Source organism: Quercus robur, chromosome 3 (assembly GCF_932294415.1).
Source record: "Quercus robur chromosome 3, dhQueRobu3.1, whole genome shotgun sequence".
In the NCBI taxonomy this organism is placed as follows: Eukaryota; Viridiplantae; Streptophyta; class Magnoliopsida; order Fagales; family Fagaceae; genus Quercus; species Quercus robur.
In genome coordinates this window covers 18163786-18186093 of record NC_065536.1, presented here as the reverse complement: position 1 = coordinate 18186093, position 22308 = coordinate 18163786, and the positions used below count along the sequence as shown (strand labels likewise).

General features: G+C 41.4%; 1 protein-coding gene and 2 long non-coding RNA genes across 3 annotated transcripts; 2 read left to right on the top strand and 1 right to left on the bottom strand.

Annotated features, from left to right (window-relative positions):
* The first annotated feature begins 871 nt into the window (after positions 1–871).
* LOC126717347 (uncharacterized) lies at positions 872–3268 on the top strand. The gene is made up of 2 exons (XR_007652534.1): positions 872–1299; positions 2996–3268. It is a non-coding gene; the product is annotated as an uncharacterized LOC126717347 (long non-coding RNA).
* A 630-nt stretch (positions 3269–3898) lies between these two features.
* On the bottom strand, positions 3899–6164 carry LOC126717346 (uncharacterized). Its single transcript, XR_007652533.1, has 2 exons — positions 5530–6164; positions 3899–4267 (listed from the first exon to the last, which is right to left on the bottom strand). It is a non-coding gene; the product is annotated as an uncharacterized LOC126717346 (long non-coding RNA).
* A 2409-nt stretch (positions 6165–8573) lies between these two features.
* On the top strand, positions 8574–21971 carry LOC126719348 (probable LRR receptor-like serine/threonine-protein kinase At3g47570). The gene is made up of 4 exons (XM_050421917.1): positions 8574–10174; positions 13958–14087; positions 19898–21091; positions 21381–21971. The coding sequence occupies exons 1-4, from the start codon at positions 8645–8647 to the stop codon at positions 21788–21790; spliced, it is 3264 nt and encodes a 1087-aa protein (XP_050277874.1). The 5' UTR covers positions 8574–8644; the 3' UTR covers positions 21791–21971.
* The last annotated feature ends 337 nt before the right edge of the window (positions 21972–22308 follow it).

Sequence of the window (22308 nt, the reverse complement as noted above, 5' to 3'; positions counted from 1 at the left end):
TATAGCTCGAGTTTCATGGCTGTATATAGTTAAAAATCCTATATATATATATATATATATATATATAAATTAAGTAGTATATACAAATGTATAAAATTCTAAGGTTTGGCCCAGCAAAATTCTTCCTAGCCCCCTTTACCCAAAATCTTTTTTTCTTTCCCTCAACATAGTTCATGGCCTTGTAATGAAATAAAATTTCGTCCAAATAACACAATAAAATTTTAAAATTTAACCGAAATAGTCCAACAAAAATTAACCACCAAGCCCATCCTTAGGCCTTTCAAAAATTTACTAGCAAAAAAAAAAAACATTTTATCAAACCAGATTACAGATGAATTTATTCTCCAAAAAAAAAAAATTACAGATGTATTAATTTCAAAAAAAAAAAAAAAAAAACTGGACTCTAGTACCACCGCTGCAAAAACATTCTTCCAGGAATGTACCACCGCTGCACTGCATCACCTAGCCCACTTCACGGAGGTGACGAGTCAATGTTCACGCAGTTTTCTTTCTCTAACTCTGTTTAATACTATTTATCTTTGCTGAAGAACTATTCTATATATGTTTGAGTGGGACAGCTGGATATCTTGTGATTCCGAAATTTGAAAAAAATAATTAATAAAGAAAAAGCATAACCACAAATATAGTCAAGAGTCAAAAAGCTTGTTGTTGCTGTGACTTCTGCTACAGCTACCAATTTATTGTGTATTGTAACTCTAACAACTTGGCGGAAAAAAAAAAGTAAATAAATGAGGATGAGATAATGTATGGGAGTAGTTGGCACCAGCGTGTTGATTGTTTTTTTAGTACATTGAAATTTCAATAATAAATAATCAGTAAAACTTACCTTTTTTTTAATTATATTCACATATATGATAAAACACAGATAGTGTTATTTTCAAAATAGAATTAAACGAAAGATACTACAAAATTTATTTTACAGTTTTTCTAATTTGATATGTCACCAAAAAAATATTCATATATATTTGTTTATTATGTTCTTGAAATTTAGTAAGCACTTTTTAGACCAAATCCCCATCTGAAACCAAATCCCCAAACACTTACACACCTCGTAGAGCACTTTTTAGACCCAGATGAGAGAGAGAGAGAGAGCGAGAGCAAGGGTTGGGGTTTGGAGAGAATCAGGTGTAGAGAGAAGTTGATACTTTTGGGGTTTGATCTAGGGAGGGAAGTGAGATTAAGAAATTTGGTCTGAAGAAGCCACCATCGGAGGTGGTGCTGAGTGGTGGTTGTGATGAGCCATGGCAGCAAAGAGAGAGGAAGAGGCTGACTGGTCCGGTAGGTTTTCCCTTTATCTTTTTTTTTTTTTTTTTTCAATTAATTTGTTTTTTATAAACTCTGTTTGGTTGGTAGGAAAGGAAGGAAAGAAAATAATGGTGTCCCAATTTTGTTGATTGATTTATTTCTGCTGAATTTGATTCTATTTTCTCTTATTTTTTATGTTTTTGGTTTTTAGCTTATGAATTGAAATCAAGTCTTACATTGTCTGCGTTTTTGTCAATTGTTTAAAAATGCTTAAATCTTTGTAATTTGTATTCAATGGACTTATTATGAGGCTCCTAATGAAGAAAGTTTGAACCTTGAGCTATTTGACCAAAACATGAATGTTCAATACACTGAAAGGCTTTCATAGAAAAATTTTGACAACATATATTTCCATTTGGAGATAATTACACAATATTGACTTTAAAGACTTCTTGTAGATGTGTTGTTAAACAGATGATTTTATTGTGTTGAATGATCCATATTGAGTGTCACTCCTTAGATATAGAAGAAACTAAATGGGTAGCACAAATGATCAAATCCGTAATTATACAAAATTTACTTTTTGAGACTTTCAATTGTCCTGGCAACCCCAGAAACTGCTACAGATGCATTCTTTAATCTTAGTCTTGCTGGATTTAATTTGTAGTCACTTTGGTTACATGTTTTTTTTTTATAACTTGTAGTACTTCCACAACTCAATTGAAAACCATCACAGCTCATTACTGTGCTTTGGGTATGGCTGAATGTGCTGTCATTGAGTATATGTTTGATGGTGAGCTTGTGTGTGTCCTTGGTGTAAATATGTATTATGGTTATAGCTTTTATTTGGATTTGAAACCAATGAATGGTGGTTGGATGGGTGTTTTTAGATTTGGGTTGATTTTAAAATGGGTTTCTATTTATGTGCTTTATTGTGTAAAAACATGTCACGGTGCACACGAGTTGTTGAATGTGGGTGAAATTTGTGTTTCATGAGTGTGCTTATATTAGTGTAAAAAAAATGCAGCAAGTGAGTACAAATCTAAAAATCTGGATCTATAAAGGGTAAAGTAATGTGTATTAATATTCTTGTTTTTTCCCCTTTGCTTTGATTTTTGTTATTGCCTTGTTTCTTTGTTGTTGTTGTTGCCTTTGAGTATTTTGTTACCGCCTTATTGGTACCACTTGAGCAATTTCGGGATTTTTTTTCTTTGACGTTAACTAGAAATTCTGTTACTTAGTCATGAGGTATTCTAAAAATCCTTATGACATTTTTCTTTTTTGTCCTAATTTTTTCTAAAGTGCGTGTTATTTCCTAAATTTGGATTTGCCATGCACTATGCAGCAAATGTATTATTGTGGTAGGACAATATGTTTGGCCTCTTTACAGATGAACTTGTGATGAATTTTTTTGCTGTCTTGAATTGTTACTAATCATACTTTATAAGTTAGCCCAAATTTTAGGTAATGAATTACATATTTTTATATTTTTTTAGTGCATGCCCAAAATATTTTGGGTTCTTGGTTTCAAAATTTGGTGATTTTTTCTATGGTAATGAATTTATCAATGATTCATATAATTAAAAAAAAAAAATGTTCTTTACAGTTGTGGACCTGTGGTAGATATTTGACTAGTAAGTTCAAATTATTGACTTTAATGATTGTAACCAAAAAGGAAAAAAATTCTATGGTTACCGTACTAAATGAAATTTATTTTTCAACACTGCAGGATGACATAGAAGCCAAGCCTACTCGATTTGTTTTTCAACACTACAGGATGACATAGAAGCGAAGCCTACTCAACCTACCGCAAAGTTGGCTTTGTTCATGAAATTTTTTTTGAGAAACTGTTCATGAAATTTTAGATATAAAGAAAATGACTCATATCTATTTTGGTTGGGATCATTATCAAGATGTGGCTATTTTGGCTTTCTTGAAACACTGAAATCACATATTCATATTGTAAAGCTAATTTGGCTAGGCTATAAAGCCCTTTTTTTTATTTAAGGTTTGTTAATTTGGTTGTGGATAAAAATTACAATGAAATTATATTGTTTACAACAAGTGACAAGTGAATTTGGTGGCTCTACTATTAAAAGAGGAGATTTTACAATGAGAACAAAAAATTCTCACAAAAGAAAGTACAAATTGTACAAATTCCAATGCCATTGTACATGTGCTAGAACTTTGCATGAATAGATTATCTCCCATGCGATGTCAAGAGATTGATATACAAGAAGAAAGCATCATTTTGACTTATTATGTACACATTAAAGGCCAAAACTCATAGAGGTGATCTCTATAAACGTAATAATCACAACCTCTTAACTTGTAGAAGTGATCTCTATAAACCTAATAATCGCAACCTCTTTCCATTGGCCATTTTGCCTAGTAGCATCTGCATGCTCCTTGTAAATCTTATTTACAGGGGTTTTAAATGTAAATCTTATTTACAAGGAAAAAAAAGCTTCTTTTCCCCTCATTCTCAAAAATACATACATTATTAGCTTGTTTTTGAGACTCAAGCCATGTGTAAAGAGAATGAAGTGCTTAATGCAGATTAAACCATAGGGAAATCTCTTGACAAGCTCATTGCAATGAGCATTCTTTTAAAAGTAGATTCAACACAATATAACCAACTTCTCTAACACTATAATTATATAGTAGCACAACAAAAGTTCAATTACAAATTTATGATGAATATAAGGACCACAATAACCATAGAAAAAGTGAATGTAATGGATAATAAATCAAATGCATATCTATAGTTATCAAAGTGTCGCACTAATTTCTAACAAGCAAAAAACCAGAATTCAATCTACAATACAACATAACATTGTGACTCCAACAACGTATCATTCCCCAAGAACAATTCCGGTTCAAAAAGTGGCTTCGAGTAAGAGCATGTAAAAGAAATTGGTTGTCCTTCCCCTAAATAAGTTCTCTTCAAGGAGCTTCTAGAATTGAGCAAATATATGTGATGAAGCATAAAAGTCCAAGTCTGCATTGTCAGGGTAAAAAAAACATGTTAAAAATGGCAAACTTGATGATTGCACTCAAGCTCAACCTGACTTCAAACAATCAACATAATTAACCCTTCAAAAAGATAACATACACTGATACATAACTAAATAAATGCATCAGTACAGTGCATAATCTGATTGCAACACATTCAACAAGAATAATCAACAAACAATTAAGCATAATTTAAGATTCAGGGACATTTGGGAAAGTGATGAAGGTTATAGACAAGAAGAAACCATCAACTCCAAAGGTGCAGAAGAAAACTTGACTTCGATAGGCCAATTGAAGGAATGAAACCTCTGTTGCCAATTTGTTACTAAATCATTGTTAGATATTTAGAATAGAAGAATAATAACACAGGAGAATTTCCACTTATAGTAAAAGTTATACATTGAGCAAGGATTGGTTACAACAGAATCAACATAGTACAAATCAAAGCCTCAAGGACCTTGAAGATCTTGGTATTTTTCAAATAAAGAAAAGAACCCTAACATTCTTGCCAAACTGTGTTGGAGAATGGCATAGTACTTTGAAGTTTCATGGGTCCGAATGCTAATTAAAAAGTACCTTACTCAATCTAGAATCAGTGATAAAGGAAGGATGTATAGTTGCCTGTATGTCTCGTATTTGGACAGCGTGCAAAGATGGAGGTATAGTTCTCAATAAATGCTTAAAAAGGTCTATTTCTAATGGAGATTCTACTTGCCTAGGGGTGATTTCTGGCTGTCACTACTAACAACAGCAGAAGTTCACTAAGAAAAATTCTTTCAACTAATTTGTTATAAAAATGCCTTGTGTGCCATTAATAACAATAGGACATAAATTTTCCTACATTGGAATAAAAACAAACAGATTCTAACTAAATAGAATGTCACCACCAACCAATAGAAATCCCCAAAAATCTGAAGCTGGGAAAAATTACCCATTTTTTGAAGTACAAGAAATTTGTGGAGTTCGTATAACTGATATCGCTCAATCATAAGTACATGGTTCAAGTACAGGTGATTTCAATTCCTAAGCTAAAAACCAAAAACATGGTTAAGTAGAGGTGATTTCAATTCATAAACTAAAAACCAAAAACATAAAAAATAAGAGAAAATAGAATCAAATTCAGCAGAAATAAATCAATCAACAAAATTGGGACACCATTATTTTCTTTCCTTCCTTTCCTACCAACCAAACAGAGTTTATAAAAAACAAATTAATTATTAAAAAAAAAATGATAAAGGGAAAACCTACCGGACCAGTCAGCCTCTTCCTCTCTCTGCTGCCATGGCTCATCACAACCACCACTCAGCACCACCTCCGATGGTGGCTTCTTCGGACCAAATTTCTCAATCTCATTTCCCTCCCTAGATCAAACCCCAAAAGCATCCACTTCTCTCTACACCCGATTCTCTCCAAACCTCAACCCTTGCTCTCGCTCTCTCTCTCTCTCATCTGGGTCTAAAAAGTGCTCTACGAGGCGTGTGAGTGTTTGGGGATTTGGTTTCAGATGGTGAGTTGCTATTTTTTCTTTGTTTTTGCTGATGGGTCTGAGTTGGGTATGCTGGTAACGGTGATGAAGGGGTTGAGGACTTGAGGGAGACGCACAGAGCAAGTGTGGAGGTTGAGAGAGTGGTGGAAGCACAGTCGGGTTGAGAGAATGGAGCGTTAGGGAGAGAAAGAGAAACCCAGTTGAGGTGGGAGAGAAAGAGTTTTACTGAATTCAAATTGGGTAGCTGAAATGAAAAAGAAAAAGTGGGAGACACGGATTGCCAGGCTGGAGTTATAACGTGTCAAATTAATGAGCCTTGGATTACACAGTCGGCTGAGATTTGAGGTATTGCACCCCGTGCAATACCCTAGGTATTGCACTGGATGTGAATCCCAACACTAATAGTCCTTTAAGCAAAATAAATTGTAGTTACATGCTACATCAATACAATTTTCCATCAACGTAATATTTATCTTCGGCTCCATAAATTGCAAATGACTTCAATAAAACAAAAAAGGAAGTACCAACTCACTTTTAGTTAAGGACAAAACTTAGTTACAGTACCTTAGGTGCTGTTCCTTAAGTTCCCCTCTTAAGATTCAGTCATGTGGCTACTTAATTAAAAAATACACTTCTATCTCATGAGAAAAAATTCATATAGCAGAATCTTAATGGGAGAACCTAAGGAACAAAACCTAAATACTATACCTAAGTATTGCTCTTTAGTTAAATAGGGGTAGTACTAAATGTCACTAAACAAAAAAGAAAAGAAAAATGTGTTGGACTTAGGAAAGTACTAATTGCATATGCTACTTGTGATTAGCTTTTGATGTTTTAAAGCATTAAGCACCACCATGGCACCATAGGTGATTTATCAGTACAAAAATAAAAGGAGGAATATCATTTTATAATCATTATGGAACCAATTACTAAACTTTGTACGATAATTGAAAAGAAAAGAAAATTTAAAAATTAACACAAAAAAAAAAAAAAATTGAACAAAACTAAAACTAATAAAAGGAAATCAAAAACCTTGATATCGAAGACATGTAACTTACCATATTTGTCTGAGACCCCAACATCACCATTCACCTCCAGTGTAGCAATATCCCTCCACTTGTGAATTGCAAACACAAACATCAAAACCCATCAAAATTTGCCCACAACTAAAAAAATAGTACCTATACAAAATAAGTTTGACATTAAATCCTTAACATTGATACATTAAGAAACAAACAAAATAATAAATCTGAGAGCTTTAAAAAATCCATGCACTCTAATTTTACTACTTCCATTACCACTTAGAACCAACTCAACTTTGTCCTCGGTGAAGAATTTCAAGCCATTAACCACACACCACAAAAGGTTTCTAAGATCACTTTATTGTGCAAATGGCTCAAATGCAATAAAGTGGAACAAAGCTTAATTAACAGTAAAGTAAAATCACAAAAGTTAAAGATATAGGATAATTTCATCCTATTATTCATTTCTATTAGGGGAAGGCAAAATGAAATAGGAGGTATGTTATCAAAAATCAAATTCTTAAAAAAAAATAAATAAATAAAAATAAAAGAGCAAAGCACTTGGGCATTTTAACAAACACTCTGCGTACAAAATACCCATTTAATATTTAAGTAGACAACATAACTATTTAAATAATAAAAAGGTGAGAAGAAAATAAAAGGTAAAGAATACCTTGAGTTTAGCCAAAACAGAATGAAATGCAGATCTAAGTTTGATTCGAAACACAGCTATTAGAGAAATATATGAGCTTCAAAGTAGATTGGCATCAATGGAGGAAGCAAAGGCAGAGTGGGAGAATAAAATTGGAGGTTCACTTTTTTTTCTTTTTTCTTTTTTTTCAGCTATAACAGGTTTTTATAATATGCAAATAATGGGAGAAACTCTTTGATTTCAATAAAAATAAATAAATTATTAGTGCAAGAGTCCAATAAGTTGTATAATTGTCAAAAAGAATAGGAAAAAGTGACTGAAGTCCAAGAGACTAAAAACGGTGAAATCTTTTAATCTTCAGAATTTATTGAAACCGTTAACTACATTGAGACTCCAAATTGTAGTTTTGAAAGGAGCAAAACGTGGGAACAATCAATTGTTAAACTCTCATCTAAACATGGGAAAAATTAATTGTTCTTATTTTATTATTAATAGAAGGACAAAACTTAGGTATAGTACCTTAGGTGTTGTTCCTTAGGTTCATCTCTTAAAATTCAACTATGTGGCTATTTAACTAAAAAATACACTTTCATCACATGAGAAAAAATCTACATGGCAAAATATTAGCTTGTGTTGTTATTTGCTCTAGTTTTTCATGTTAATGGGCTTTTTTCTTTAATGAAATTTAAAACATTTTGGAGAATAGTGGGAAGAAGTTAGTGATCAAAGCTAAATGCAAAATTAAAGTGTCACTTGGTAGAACTTCACGCTCTCTTGCATGAGGTCTCTACTTTTATATATATATATATTGATTGATTGATAAGTAAACGGTGATTCGATTGGAAGAGGCTTATATGGGTCACTTTCAAGTCCACCTTAAAGACACCCATCTTGACTCAAATGCAATGCTAACTTTTTAGTCTAATACATTATGACTAGTCCTAACGATCCCTTTCCAGAGTAAAAATTGTGCTGAAGTTTGAAAATTCAATTTTTGTGTGGGAGAAAAATATAAACAATCCAAAACTAAGTTATGTCTACATGCATCTGCTTGATAGAGAAATAAAGGGACTGCGCTTAGCAATGGTTGAACAGACATTGCCTGCCATTTGTGCACAAAGATTAATTATTACAATTTGTGCCAATAAATAGAAGGGAACACATTGCTCATATGCACCCTACTATTCTCTCTTACATGAAAATATGAAGCATTTCCGTTTCTTAATTCTTCTTCTTTCCCTCTTTCAAATCATTTCAAGTTATGGCATGAAAATGGTGGGAGGCATTGACTTCAGCACTGACAGAGAAGCCCTTCTAGCTTTCAAATCCTTAGTTTTTGATCCTCAGAATGCTCTCTCTGGATGGAACATAAATTCATCTCATTGTACTTGGTTTGGTGTGAACTGCACCAGCAATGGAACCCAAGTCCAATCACTAAGCCTTACAAGTCTTGGGCTCTTTGGCAATATTCCTCCTCGGCTCTCCAATCTCACTTCCCTTAAGACTCTAAACCTTTCCAACAACTTTTTTTTTGGCCAAATTCCTTCTGAGCTAGGCCGTCTTACTAGCCTTCAGAGTATAATTCTCGCAACAAACAACATCAATGGCACCATTCCTATTAGTCTATCTGATTGCCTTATGCTTGAACAGATGAGTTTTGGGAACAACAAACTTACCGGTCTCCTTCCTAGTGAACTAGGCCAACTTCCTAGACTGAAAATTCTTGATGTATCCATGAACAATCTTACTGGTGCAATTCCCTCTACTTTTGGCAATCTCTCCACTATGACCAATCTCAGCATAGCAAGAACCAACATATCTGGCAAAATTCCAAATGAATTGGGTCGTCTCCATAATCTTGTCATGCTACAACTATCGGAGAATCAATTAAGTGGTGAGATACCCTTTTCTATTTTCAACATATCCTCCTTGAAGTTCTTATCTCTCACAGAAAACAGGCTTGTTGGAAAGCTGCCATCCAATATAGGTCTTACCCTTCCCAACATAAGGGAACTCCACCTGGGGGGCAATAGTTTGGAAGGGCCAATACCAAGTTCTTTATCCAATGCTTCACATATTGAAATCCTTGATCTCCCTTCAAATAATTTCACTGGGCCTATTCCTTTACTTGGTAACTTGAAAAATCTTGCCAAATTAATTCTTGGCCTAAACAAATTATCTTCTACAACAGAGCAGAATTTTCAAGTATTTGGTTCCCTTACAAAATGTACCAAGTTAGAGTACATCTTTCTCAATTCCAACCAATTAGCTGGTGAGCTTCCCAGTTCGGTTGCAAATCTCTCATTCAATCTCCAACAATTTTGTATTGATGATAATTTGTTGACCGGTAGCTTCCCTCAAGGATTTGAGAGGTACCAAAACCTTTTAGCCTTATCAATTCAACAAAATTCTTTCAGAGGCCAAATACCAAAGTCCATTGGAAAGCTTCAGAAACTAGAAAAACTTCACGTACATGAAAACCTCTTCTCCGGAGAAATTCCAGACATCTTTAGCAATCTCACACGACTATTTGAGCTCTATATGGGAAATAACCAGTTATCTGGTAGAATTCCCATGAGTATAGCTACATGCCAGCTGTTAGAGAAACTTGTTCTAGCTGGGACAGCGGTCAATGGAAGCATTCCAAAGCAAATTTTTGAGCTTCCCCAGCTAAAATTTTTGATATTGGCGAATAACACTGATGAGGATAAAATTATGCTGGCCAGCGTGACGGTACATAACTGACAAGAGCGACGGTGAAGACCTAAAAAGGGTGACGGCACATACTTAACAAGGGCGACGGTGCATGCCTTGCAATGGTGAAGATGCAGACTTAACAAGGGTGACGAGACGGTCTTGCCGTCAGCATACCTTCGAGGCTGACGGTGACCTAAGGCAAAAGAACACATAAAGCCGAACATCCTGAAGGTCACGGGATAAGTGTAGACTGACGGGATAACATAGACTGACGGCGTCAGTCTATGAAATGCCTATTCCGCACGTTTACATGTACAAATAAATAACTTGCTCCCCACGTTTCATGGAACCTAAGGACTCCTATATGGAAAGGATCCCGTAAAATACGCCCAAGAAGACTCCGATAAGGAAAAGACTTCTACTCCAAGGAAAAGAGGGTCAGCCCTCTCTACTATAAAAACCCAGGCACCCTCACAAACCAAGGTACGCGTAATTTTACCCTCTCTAGCACTCTAGAGCAGTGAGAATAATTCTAACTTGACCTTCGGAGGGTATTCGGCCGGTACCACACCGGTGCTCTCTGCTAGGTTATTCCTTTTCGTTGTGCAGGTGCCATTTGCGATCGAGTGAGGAGCGTGCGACTCATTGGTGGTATTGTTTTCAGCACCATCAGTTGGCGCCGTCTGTGGGAACCGCTTTAGCACGTTCTCGCTTTCAAGACAAGAGAGTTACATGGTACTCACTCGCTCAATGGCGACCAACAACGACATTCAAGAAGAAGAAACTCCTACAACCGCGCTTGAAAGACAGGTGAGGACGCTCGCCGCCGCCGTGGAGCGCCTCACAAAGCGAAATCACGACCTAGAAGAGCAACTGAGACAGAAGAATGCAGCTCCCAACAACCAAGGAGCAGAGCAGGAAGGAACCAGCGCTGACAGGAGAAACCAGGAAGGACCCCAGGCCAGCAACGCCCCGAGCAAACCTGAACGACAGAACACGAGCATCCCCTCCCTCGCGGAAACCACTCCGCCCCTCGTTCTCGCGGAGATGCAAGCCATGAAGGAACAAATGGAGGTTATGATGAATGCTCTCAAGGGACGAGTATCGAGCGACCTTGACGACCTTGTCAACCGAACGGACTCACCGTTCACCACTACCGTCAACTCCTACCCGTTGCCAAGCAAGTTCCGCATGCCGCAGATAGACAGTTATGACGGGGTCAAGGACCCACTGGACCACCTGGAGACCTTCAAAACCCTAATGCACCTTCAAGGAGTAGCGGACGCCATCATGTGTAGGGCCTTCCCTACAACGCTAAAGGGCGCGGCAAGAATTTGGTTCAGTCGACTGGCCCCAAACTCCATCAGCACCTTCAAGGAACTCAGCGCTCAGTTTACCGCACACTTTATTGGAGGCCATCGGTACAAGAAGTCTACGGCTTGCTTGATGAAGCAGCGAGAAGACGAAACTCTAAGAGCCTACATCTCCCGTTTCAATAAAGAGGCGCTCTCGATCGACGAAGCTGACGACAAGATATTTGTCGCGGCATTTACAAATGGTTTGAAGAATGGCAAGTTTTTGTTTTCCATATACAAAAACGACCCAAAAACCATGTCAGAAGTACTTTATCGTGCCACAAAGTATATGAACGCTGAAGATGCACTCTTAGCTCGGGAAGAGAGGCCTAGAAAAAGAGAACGGCAGGAAGACGGTCGGCAGGACCAAAGCCGAAAGAAGGCAAGAACCGCGGACCGAAGGGACGAAAGACGCCCTAAGCCCCTGGGGGGAAGGTTCACAAGCTTCACTCCGCTAACAGCCCCGATAGATCAAGTCCTTATGCAGATCAAGGACGAGGAATCGCTGACGTTCCCAGGAAAGCTGAAGAGTGACCCCAACAAACGTTCACGAGATAAGTACTGCCGATTCCACCGCGACCACGGCCACGACACAGCAGATTGCTATGACCTCAAGCAGCAGATTGAAGCCCTTATTAGACAAGGAAAGCTGCAGAGATTCGTTAGCAAAGAGAGGGCGGATCCCCCCGCACAAGACCAGCACCCCCGACGGGACAATGAGCGACCAAGGCCCCCAATTGGGGATATAAGGATGATCGTAGGAGGGATAACCGCTGCCGGGTCATCCAAGAAGGCCCGTAAGACCTATCTCCGGATGATACAGAATGTTCAACTGACGGGAGCCGTGCCGAAGATAGCAAGAAGAGAAGGTCCCGTGATCGAATTCTCAGAAGAAGACGCACGACGCCTTCACCATCCACATGACGACGCACTCGTCGTCAGCTTGCGTGTAGGAGATTACAATATGCACCGGGTGCTCATCGACAACGGCAGTTCAGCAGATATTTTATACTACACCGCGTTCCAGCAGATGAGGATCGACAGGGGGCGACTGATCCCAACAAATGCCCCGCTTGTCGGCTTCGGCGGGAGCCGAGTATTCCCACTGGGCGCAGTCACCTTATCCGTAATTGTGGGTGATTACCCCCAACAGATAGCCAGGGACGTGACATTCTTGGTTGTTGATTGCTCATCAGCCTACAACGCTATCCTCGGGCGACCCACGCTCAACTCATGGAAGGCAGTAACCTCCACCTACCACCTGATGATTAAGTTCCCAACTGACTACGGAGTAGGGGAGTTGCGCGGGAATCAGATGGCCGCGCGCGAATGTTACATAGCCATGGTGGAAATGGAGGATCAGGTTCAGACTTTAAGTATAGAAGAGCACCGGACGGTAACGGAGCCGGTTGAGAAGCTAGAAGAAATACCCCTTGACAGTTCCGATCCTGGCCGAATGACCAAAATTGGAACACTCGCTAACCCCACGACCCGTCAAGAGCTCATAACATTCCTTAGGCAAAATCAAGACGTATTCGCATGGGGTCATGAAGATATGCCAGGAATAGATCCTTCAATCATGGTGCATAAGCTGAATGTGTCGCCCGCCTTTTCACCCGTCAGACAAAAGAAGAGGGTGTTTGCCCCGGAGCGAGACCGAGCCATAGCAGAGGAAGTCAGAAAGCTACGGGAAGCAAGCTTCATCAGGGAAGTGTACTATCCCGACTGGTTAGCAAATGTAGTAATGGTGAAGAAAGCGAGCGGGAAATGGCGGATGTGTGTGGACTTCACCGACCTTAACAGAGCTTGCCCCAAGGATAGCTCCCCCGCAGCTGTTAGCGCAGCCCTGATGAGAGAAGAAGAAAGAGTGCAAAAGCCCGTATACTACGCAAGCCGAGCGCTTCGCGGTGCCGAGGAAAGATACCCGCTGATGGAAAAACTTGCCTTCGCATTGGTTACGGCAGCCCGAAAGCTCAAACCGTACTTCCAAGCTCACACGGTAAATGTCCTGACTGACAAGCCTTTACGGCGAGCAATGAGCAGCCCCGAGGCCGCGGGCCGACTGGCATTGTGGGCGATCGAACTGAGCGAATTTGACATTCAGTATCGTCCGCGGACCGCCATCAAGGGACAGGCTGTCGCCGACTTTATAGCTGAGTTCACCCATGACGAGGACCAGGGGGCAGCAGAGTCCCCTCAATGGAGCATACATACGGACGGATCATCCAACAGGCAAGCCGCAGGGGCCGGCATTGTGTTACTATCACCTGAAGGAGACACCATTAAATGTATGGTCCGTCTAAACTTTCCCGCCACCAACAATGAATCAGAATATGAGGCACTGATAGCAGGACTCGACCTCGCCAAAGCAGCAGGAGCCGCAAGGGTAGTCGTCTACTGCGATTCACAGGTCATCACCAACCAGATAAATGGAGACTACGAGTGCAAGAGCGAAAAAATGAAGAAGTACCTTGATGAAGTAAGAGCAAGAGTAGGCGACCTAGAAGCCAAAATCATCCAGATTCCCAGAGAGGAAAACGAGCGAGCAGACCGTCTCGCCAAGGCCGCCTCAGCAGAACGGATGGTCGTCCCTGGTAATGTACTCTCCTTCATACAGCTTTCCCCGCTGATAGATATCGGTGACGTGCAGGAAATATGCTCCGACAGCAGCTGGACAGCGCCGTTAGTCGCGTACCTAAAAGACGGCATCTTACCAGACGAGAAGGAAGCCGCAAGAAAACTTAAAGTTCAGGCGGCGAGGTTCGTCCTGATAAAAGACGTCCTGTACAAGAGAGGTTTCTCCCGACCATATCTAAGATGCTTGGGTACGGAAGAGGCAGACTACGTGATGAGGGAAGTGCATGAAGGAATCTGCGGAAACCACTCAGGGTCCAGATCGCTGGTACACAAGCTTGTGCAAGCGGGTTACTATTGGCCCACCATGCAGAAGGACGCCGAAGCCTACGTCCGGGCCTGTGACAAATGCCAAAGGTTCAGCAATATCATTAGACAACCAACCGAAGAGCTGACCCCGATGACGGCCCCGTGGCCGTTCGCACAATGGGGGTTAGATATTATGGGACCGTTCCCTACAGCTATGCGGCAGCTGAAATTCCTGGTAGTAGGCATCAACTATTTCACGAAATGGGTGGAAGCTGAAGCTTTAGCCACGATTACTGAAAAAAACGTTCGGAGCTTCGTCTGGAGATGCATCGTATGCAGGTTTGGCATTCCTAGAGTCTTTGTCTCGGACAACGGGAGACAGTTCGACAACGATCATTTCCGGGACTTTTGCTCACAGTTGGGAATAAAGAACCACTACTCCTCCCCCGCCCACCCTCAAGCTAATGGACAGGTCGAAGTCACGAACCGATCCTTGCTCAAGATCATCAAGACTCGGCTCGAGGGGGCAAAAGGTATATGGCCCGAAGAATTGCCAAGTGTACTATGGGCATACAGGACGACGGCAAGAACACCCACAGGAGAGACTCCGTTCCGCCTGACGTACGGAAGCGAAGCAGTCATCCCGGCCGAAGTTGGACTCGCAAGTTACAGGGTACACAACCACGATGAGAGCAAAAACGATGAGGCTACGCGACTACAGCTTGACCTAGTGGACGAGATCCGGGCAGCAGCAGAACAAAGGCTCGCTAGGTACCAGGATCGCATGGCCAAATACTACAACTCTGGGGTCCGACACAGAGACTTCCAAGTCGGAGACCTTGTTCTTAGAAAGGTCATGGGCGCCGCTAGGGACCCTACCCAAGGGAAACTCGGCCCCAACTGGGAAGGTCCTTACCGAGTTTCGTCGTGGCAGAGAAAAGGTACTTACCACCTTGAAACATTGGAGGGACAGAAACTACCACATCCATGGAACACCGAGCACCTTCGGAAGTACTACCAATAGGAGCAGCAGCATGAAGACCAACTTCTTTTTTATTTTTCAGCAAATTATAGTTTAACTCCTCAGATTTATCGTTTATTCCAGTTTTTTCGCAACATTACTTTTTTAGCCCAAGGGGCAGAATTTGGTTTTAATTACTTTTATTTAAATACATGGCAATAAGAGGAGTTTTATTCAGAAATTGCTGAAGTGTATTCTTTTCCGACGGTCCGCTAAGTTTGCGGCCCGAAAACGACAAAGTCCATAACACACGGACTAAAGAAAAACCTGACGGACCAATGAAGATGTAAAAGAAAACACCAAGGCTAAAAAGCCAAAGAAACAACGGTCCGAAAAGGCTAAGCTAAAAGGCCGACGGATCGACAAAAATGTCAAAAGACATCAACGCCTAAAAACTGACGGGCTAGAACGATGTCAAAAAACATCCAAGGCCACGGCCAAAGAGGCTGACGGCCCAAAAATGCCAAAAGGCTAACGATGCAACATGATGGAATAACCATCTTAGGGACAAGATCCTCAAAACTGACGGATCGACAAAGAAGTCAAAAAGACAACAATTGTAAACCGACGGTCAAAAAAAAGGCTGACGGCCCAAAAAGGCCAAAAGGCTAACGATGCAACATGATGGAATAACCATCTTAGGGACAAGATCCTCAAAACTGACGGATCGACAAAGAAGTCAAAAAGACAACAATTGTAAACCGACGGTCAAAAAAAAGGCTGACGGCCCAAAAAGGCCAAAAGGCTAACGATGCAACATGATGGAATAACCATCTTAGGGACAAGATCCTCAAAACTGACGGATCGACAAAGAAGTCAAAAAGACAACAATTGTAAACCGACGGTCAAAAAAAAGGCTGACGGCCCAAAAAGGCCAAAAGGCTAACGATGCAACATGATGGAATAACCATCTTAGGGACAAGATCCTCAAAACTGACGGATCGACAAAGAAGTCAAAAAGACAACAATTGCAAACCGACGGTCAAAAAACCGACGGGGTTTTCAACAGGTTAAAGAGCTGACGTATTCCAAGCAGACGGGAAATGAAATACGAACATAAACGACGAGGGCACTTAAACATTACAACTGTTTAAAACTACAACTGTTTAAAAAATTACAACTGTTCTCCAAAAGACCGTCTAAAGATTACAACTATTTTCAAAAAAAAAAAAAAAAAAAAAAATTTTACATAGCCATAATTAAGCAGCGGGAGCGTCAGCAGGGTTTCCGTCAGCCTGATGGTCTTCGACATCCACGATAACGGTTGGAGAATCTGAAGCTGTAGGATTAGCAGCAGGCTGAGCCAGGACTACCGAGCCGTCATGCTCCGGAGTAGGTTCTGGCTGAAGAGAGACGTCGTCTCCATCATCCATTGAAATCCCAGATAAGTCCAGCTCCGGGAAGGCCGACGCGACCTGTCGAAGGCAGTCATCGAACCCAGTGCCGTAATATTGACCACATGAGTCGATAAATGACTGCGACGTTTTGAAGTCTCCAATCGCGTCAGCCCCCGCCGTCTGTAACTTCTCCTCCAGAGCCGTCACCTCTCCTTGGAGCTTGACGTTCTCGCCACTGACCGTCGTCAGTTTCTCCTTAACTTCCTGCAGCTCCTGGTTAAGGAGACGGACGGCTTCCTTATACTGAGCCTGCTGATTCAGCAAGTTCTTGTTATGGCTGCGAACTCGACTGACGACCCCCTCCTTCGCCACACAACGGTCACGGAGGGCTTTGACACGAACCAAGGCCTGAAAGAGCGTATCCGTCAGATAAAAAGTACGCCAAAACAAGATACGGCATGTTCAACCCAAAAATATGAGAAACTTACCCTAGAGAGATCAAAGAGGGCCGACGCCCCTAAATCCTCCGTCCCTACTTGATCACAGGGCTCCATGTCCGTCGGTTTTATCAGGGATTCAACCTCCCCGACGGCATATTCTTTGTGGGTTAGGAGACGGCACGGACCCTCAGTGACGGGACCAGTGGAAGTCATCACCCCCTTTCCCGCACCATGGCCAGACGTCGGAGGGGACTTTTCCTTCAATGGTTCGACTGACGGAGTGACGGCAGGCTTTTTCGAGGGACGGCCGTCACTCCCGTCAGGTTTCCTCTTCGCCACTTTGGCGACGGCCGTGGGGGTTGACGAGGCTTCCCCCCCTGCTTCCTTGGCCTTCCTCTCCTCCTTCTGACGAGCTGCGGCAGCCCGTATCCTTTGCTTCGCAGATTCCATCTCTACAACACAAAGAAAACACTTTAGGAAAAGTGACGGAAAGAATGAAACTGACGGCAAAATAAAAGTCTACTTACGTCGTCGCGCAAACTCCTCCAACCTACGAGCTTCCGCTGACGGATCTAGGCCCCCACAGTATAAATGGAGGGTGTCAAGGGTGATCAAATCCCTGCACTTACGGTCCTCCAAAGGAATTTCTAGAATCCGATGGATGAACTCCTCCTGCTCGTCAGTTATATGCGGACGGGTATAAGCTGGAAAAAGAAAAAAATAACAAGAGTTAGCACCGTCACTTCAAAAAAACGCACGAGCCTCATGGGTGACGAGATTAACCTGAATCCTTGACAAAGGCCCAGGTATTGTCAAAGTAACCACTGGGCATCGTCGCCCACTCCTCCTGACGGCACACCCAGTCCGTCCCTTCAACGAAAAAATACCTACTCTTCCAGTTCCTATTTGAGTCAGGCATATCTGACACTAACCGTAGCCCTTTCTCTCGGGCATTAAAATGATAAGTCCCCTTAGACGAGGCAATGTGATGAGGCCTATAGCAATAAAAAAATTCTCCGAGTGTAAGCTGACGGTGCCCTCCACTAAAGCTGCCCCACAGGATTTCAGCTCCTATAAAAGTCCTCCAGGCGTTTGGGGCAACCTGGGTGACAGATATTCCAAGGAAGTCAGCTAGTTGACGGTGCAGAGCCGTCAACGGTAACCTCAGGCCGGCAGCAAACATGGCGTCATACATGCCGACGTCCGCTGTCCGCCCGGAGTAACACCTCTCACCCTCTCTAGGGAGACGGAGGGGGATGTGGTCTGGGATTTGATAACGGATCCGTAACTCCCTAAAAACTTTACCACTCATCCCAGGCAAAAATCTGTTGACGGCCCAATCCTCAGGAAGAATGAAGGGACGGTTATCTACGGTACCCTCCGAGGTTCCTTCACTGGATCTCTCCTCCCCGTTACTATTCTCTCCGTCAATATCCATTCCACCCCCGTCATTTTCATCCCCTCTTCCCTCATCATCTCCCTCAGCAAAACTCTCATTGCCGTCAGGAGATTGGGTTGACGACTCTCTCTCTGACGGGAGGGAGAAGTCTGACTCGTTTCCAGAACCAAAGGTCTCGTCGTAGCCCGCTCCTTCGCGGACTGACGACTCGTCACAAGACGCGTCACTCGACATCTGACTACCTACAAGTGACGGGTTCAAACTAAGTACCTAGGCTGACGGCCTCACTAATGAGGCAAAAATAAAAAGAAGAAGGAAGGAGAGAGGATGAAAACTTACCGGTATGGAAGCCTTCTGGACGGCTACAGCAACGGATAAACTGACGGAAGTGAAGCTGACGGAAGGTGAGCGACGGTCTGTCTCTCCACAAGTTCAGCAAGGATGAAATAGTGAAAAAATGACTGGAAACGCTGTTTATATATGGAAAAAATGGCGCGGAAGACGAAGCGACGTCTCGTCAGAAGTGAGGCCAATGGGAACGAGCCACCTGTCCAAGGCATTAAATGCTCAGATCCACGCAAACGAGGTTTCTGCCTCTTTTGAAAACAAACTCCATAGCCCGTCAGTATAGAGGGTGACGGAGTTATGGAGTAGGGGGCAAATGATGAGGATAAAATTATGCTGGCCAGCGTGACGGTACATAACTGACAAGAGCGACGGTGAAGACCTAAAAAGGGTGACGGCACATACTTAACAAGGGCGACGGTGCATGCCTTGCAATGGTGAAGATGCAGACTTAACAAGGGTGACGAGACGGTCTTGCCGTCAGCATACCTTCGAGGCTGACGGTGACCTAAGGCAAAAGAACACATAAAGCCGAACATCCTGAAGGTCACGGGATAAGTGTAGACTGACGGGATAACATAGACTGACGGCGTCAGTCTATGAAATGCCTATTCCGCACGTTTACATGTACAAATAAATAACTTGCTCCCCATGTTTCATGGAACCTAAGGACTCCTATATGGAAAGGATCCCGTAAAATACGCCCAAGAAGACTCCGATAAGGAAAAGACTTCTACTCCAAGGAAAAGAGGGTCAGCCCTCTCTACTATAAAAACCCAGGCACCCTCACAAACCAAGGTACGCGTAATTTTACCCTCTCTAGCACTCTAGAGCAGTGAGAATAGTTCTAACTTGACCTTCGGAGGGTATTCGGCCGGTACCACACCGGTGCTCTCTGCTAGGTTATTCCTTTTCGTTGTGCAGGTGCCATTTGCGATCGAGTGAGGAGCGTGCGACTCATTGGTGGTATTGTTTTCAGCACCATCAAACACTTTAAGCGGTTCTCTGCCCTACGAATTTGGCCATTTGAGACAGTGTGAAATCATGGACATTTCTGGCAACCAGCTATCCGGATATATTCCTGCAATAACTGAGAGATACTTAAGTTTGCGCAGGCTCAACATTGCAAGAAATAAGATAACTGGCTCATTACCAAAGTCGCTGGAATATCTAGCGGCACTGGAGAGCTTGGATCTTTCTTCCAACAATCTCTCAGGCCTAATCCCCAAAGAGTTACAGAACCTTCATGTTTTGGAGATGTTAAATTTGTCTTTCAACAACTTTGAAGGAGATGTACCGAAAAATGGTGTCTTTGCAAAAATCAGCTGGGATTCTCTCCAGGGAAACTCCAGGCTCTGTGCATTTGACCATGATGCTGCCGAAAAGCTAAGAGTCAATACTTGTATCACAAAAAAGAAGTCAAATTCTCATTTAGTACTCAAAGTCACTATTCCAATTTCTGCTATCATTGTGCTTGTCAGTGCATTGTGTTTAGTGTGGGCACTAATCACCAAAAAAAAGAGCAAGATAAGAAACAATGGAACTTCTTCATCTGTAGTCAGGGGTTTAACCCCAAGGCTATCTTACTCAGAAATCCATCTTGGTACAAATGGTTTTGCCACAGAAAATTTGTTAGGGAAGGGAGCATTTGGGTCTGTTTATAAAGCTGTTTTCAGTACTGGTGAGAATGGAACCCAGACCACAGTTGCAGTGAAGGTTCTAGACTTGACACAAAGTAAAGCTTCCAAGAGTTTTGATGCAGAATGTGAAGCTCTAAGAAACATCCGCCATCGGAACCTTGTTAAGGTGTTCACTTCTTGCTCTAGCATTGATCACACAGGAGCTGCATTCAAGGCTTTGGCTATGGAATTCATGTCTAACGGTAACTTGGATAAGTGGTTGTATCCAGAGGATGTTGAATGTGGATCGACTCTGACATTAACCCAGAGACTGAATATTTCCATTGATGTAGCTACTGCCTTAGATTACCTACATTATGACTGTGATCCAGCAGTAGCGCATTGTGATTTGAAACCCGGAAATGTGCTTTTGGACGAAGATATGACTGCTCATGTTGGAGATTTTGGGTTGGCAAGGTTTCTCTCCCATGATTCATCACAGAATGAAAGCAGCACAATTGGTCTAAAAGGCTCAATTGGTTACATTGCTCCAGGTATGTAAATCTTATAGTATGAAACTTGAATGGAACTTATGATTAAATTTACCATTTCCTAATAGATTAAGCTTTTAGGACAAATGGTAATTTATCATAGTACCAGCTCAACTAATTTCAAGTTCCGAACATGTTTCCACTCTACTTCTCCTGCTACATTTAACCCAAAGAACATATTTGAATGGAAGAAATAGGAATATTTAACACTATCTTTCCTGCATAGTTCTTTAAGCTTTTAATAGTTTCTCGTTGGGAATTCTTGATCCTAATATCCTGAATTCTTTTGTAGAGTATGGCTTGGCCGGAAAGGCTTCAACCAGTGGGGATGTCTATAGCTTTGGAATACTGCTGCTTGAGATGATCATTGCCAAGAAGCCCACAGATAGGATGTTCCAGGAAGGTTTAAGCCTAAACAAGTTCATCTCTGAAGTGCACGAGAGTAAAATCTTGGATATTGCTGATCCAAGGCTTTTCAAGGATTATGAATCTGTAACACGAAGCAGCAGTACTGGTTGTTCTATTGGTGGAGATAGCAGCAGCAACAACAACAACAACATTGCTTTAAGAAGTGAGAAGTGTGTGGCTGCAATGGTGGGAGTTGGATTATCTTGTGTTGCTCATTCATCAAAAGAACGTTTTACTATGAGAGAAGCCTTATCCAAGTTGCAAGAGATTAAAAGGAGTTTTATTGGATCCTGAAGAATTTCCTTAACACTTTTGTGCGGAGTTTAAGTTTATTGCTCAAGCTATTTAAGCTTATATATTTCTTATGACTAGTTAAGTTTATTGCTCAAGCTATTTAAGTTTGATGGCCAATTAATGCGATCATATGTCAAATTGCATTTTCTTTGTCAAACCCCAAATTGAGGCAGTTCAGAAATTTTCTTATGTTAACATGTGCTAAAATAAGATAAAACCTCAGACCACACCTTTAATGAATGCAACATCCCCTTGGTTCATATTGAGCTATCTCTTATTCATTTGCCTTTTAACATTGCCCTTTCACATGCTCTAGAAAAAAATTTCAGTGGTTTTTGTAAGAAATCAATCAATATCTTCCGTATTCCTTATTCAATCTGATTGAATTTATCCCATATTGTGGCTACACACTAGCACAACCCAAAGTGTTACATTTTATGCCATTGAAGGTTATGTGTATATAGTGTTCCTTGTTTATAAACTCAGTTTACTACTACAAGAGTTAGACCCTTTTGTAG